Raw genomic sequence first — 2,416 nt, 5'->3', positions numbered from 1 at the left:
CACAGAGAAGTTGGGTGTATGCTTATCCATAATCCATCCTGGGCCCTGCCACCACAGTGGATGATCCAGCAGCTGCGATGCCCGAATACCTCTACTGGCGCAATCTGCCGGATTCTGAGCTGAGGTTAACTCATGTATTTGATGCACCTGGTTCGACACAAACGGCTTTAGAGTAGTGGGCGGCTTGCGTAGCCAACACAACACAATCCGAGAATCAGACCAGAGGTAATAAGGAGTATCTGTTAATCTCAAGGAAATACGTACGTTTTCGAGGGTAACAGCGAGAAAATGTGCGGCACAAAGCTCCAGACGCGGGATCGTTGCTCCTTTAAGGGGCGCCACCTTGGTCCGAGCCGTAAGCAGTGATACAGCTGAATGACCTTCCGCGCTCTAATATATATTACAGCTGCATACGCGAGCGTACTTGCATCGCAAAATCCTAGCAGGGTAGTAGCTCTTCCTTCAGCCATACCTAACCATCGCGGAATCCGGATTTTGTTTATTACGTCGAGTTCGCTGTAAAAGGCTACCCAGGTGGTTTGAAGTTCATCTGGCAGTGGTTCGTCCCACGACAATCGAGCAGCCCACAACCTTTGTATGAATATTTTTCCAGTAATAACAACTGGTGCCAGTATGCCGGTAGGGTCGAATAATTTTGCGACGGCACTTAGTACCCGTCGCTTCGTTAGGAAGCCTAAGCTCTCTTTCAGATCTACCTTGAAAAATAGCTCATCTGCTGCTGCATCCCATCGAAGCCCAAGTACAGTTGCTGTTGGTGATTCGATGGTCATCTCTACGTTAGGAGAACGGTTGCCAATCAAGCGTGCTAATACTTCACCACTATTGGAGTTCCATTTACGTAAATGGAAGTGGCCTTCAGACAATATGGAAGTCACGTTGAATGCAAGTTCAGTTGCATTTTCTTCAGTGTCACAGCTGGTAAGAAAAATGTCGACATAAAACGACGACAAGATCGCATCGCGTGCCGCTATCGATTGTTGACTATCAGCGACCACTTTGTAGTTGTCGTATGCGCATTGGTTGAGTGCGCGGACCGCGTTGTAGGGACTGCTAGCCATACCATAAGTCACCGTTGTAAGGCGGTATATAGTGATGTCATCGGTTGGGGACTCTCTCCAAATAATGCGCTGAAAATCTCTATGCTCGGGTTTAACAAGTACCTGTCGAAACATCTTCTCAACATCGGCAGACAATGCGATGCGAAAGCGGCGAAAGCGAAATATTATGTTAAGTAGCGGATCTTGTATTGTCGTTCCTACCAGCTGAACTTCGTTTAGGGAGACGCCGGTTGTAGTTCTCGCCGAGGCATTGAACACAACGCGAAACTTCCCCAAAACTGCATGATGCGGGATATAAAAGCCCGTTTCATTACCGTTCAATGAGTATGCGCGCTCTATATGGCCTAGGTCTGCATATTCGCGCATAAAAGCAATGTATTTCTCCCGGAGTTCACTATTTGCTGCCAGTCGCCTCTCAAGAAGGTAAAACTGTCGTAATGCATGAGTATAAGAATCTCCCAAAGCCGGCGCATCAGGACGAAATGGTATGCATACAACGTAGCGTCCGTCAGGTGTGCGAGAGTGGGTGTTACAAAAAATTCGTTCGCATTCGTCATCTCCATCATATTCTAGGGAGGGCACTTCCTCTAACTTCCAAAAACTTCGGAGCAGTTCCTCCAAGTGTATGTCCTCGTCGCATAGGTGCGTACTTAATGCGAGAGTTGGCAACGTTGAAGGTTGTGCTGCAGAAACTGGGCCAAATATGACCCACCTGAAAGCAGTGCGTTGAGCGTGCGGCTCACAAGGACCGCCAAATTTGAAGTCAGTTTCGACAACTTGACCCCATACGTCAGCACCAATTAGCACGTCGATATTACCGGGAACGCCGAATTGTGCATCCGCTAATTGTATGCTGGACAAGTGCTTCCACTGTGCCATGTCAATATACGTTGCGGGGATGACCGTAGTAATTGACGGAATGACAAGCCCAGTTATCTTCAGCGTAAAACTAGTGTGGGCAGATTCTAATGTGAGCGAGACGCTACCACGAGCGCGAGCGGAAGAATGGGCACAAATTCCTTGGACAGGGATGACCGTAGTAATTGACGGAATGACAAGCCCAGTTATCTTCAGCGTAAAACTAGTGTGGGCAGATTCTAATGTGAGCGAGACGCTACCACGAGCGCGAGCGGAAGAATGGGCACAAATTCCTTGGACAGGGATATCACATTTACGTCTACGAAGAGATAAAGAATTAGCTAACTTATCTGTAACAAAACTGACCTGCGATCCCGGGTCACAGAGCATGCGCGCCATGCGTCGAGTCGTTGGGTCACCGTATGCATAAACGCGTGCTGTCGCTAATAAAACTGTGTGATGCGCATTGGTATGGCAGG

At 48.3% G+C, this 2,416-nt stretch overlaps 1 protein-coding gene across 1 annotated transcript; it reads right to left on the bottom strand.

Annotated features, from left to right (window-relative positions):
• Nucleotides 1-506: 506 nt before the first annotated feature.
• On the bottom strand, nt 507-1,958 carry LOC118732349 (the record flags this gene model as incomplete). The annotated part of the gene is made up of 1 exon (XM_036461478.1): nt 507-1,958. A coding segment is annotated over exon 1 (1,452 nt), but the record flags the coding sequence as incomplete, so codon positions are not given.
• Between the last annotated feature and the right edge of the window lie 458 nt (nt 1,959-2,416).

The sequence above is a fragment of the Rhagoletis pomonella genome, unplaced genomic scaffold, assembly GCF_013731165.1.
Source record: "Rhagoletis pomonella isolate Grant_MI unplaced genomic scaffold, Rhpom_1.0 Rhpom_scaffold_19121, whole genome shotgun sequence".
NCBI classification, from domain to species: Eukaryota; Metazoa; Arthropoda; class Insecta; order Diptera; family Tephritidae; genus Rhagoletis; species Rhagoletis pomonella.
This window is presented reverse-complemented; position numbering and strand designations above follow the sequence as displayed.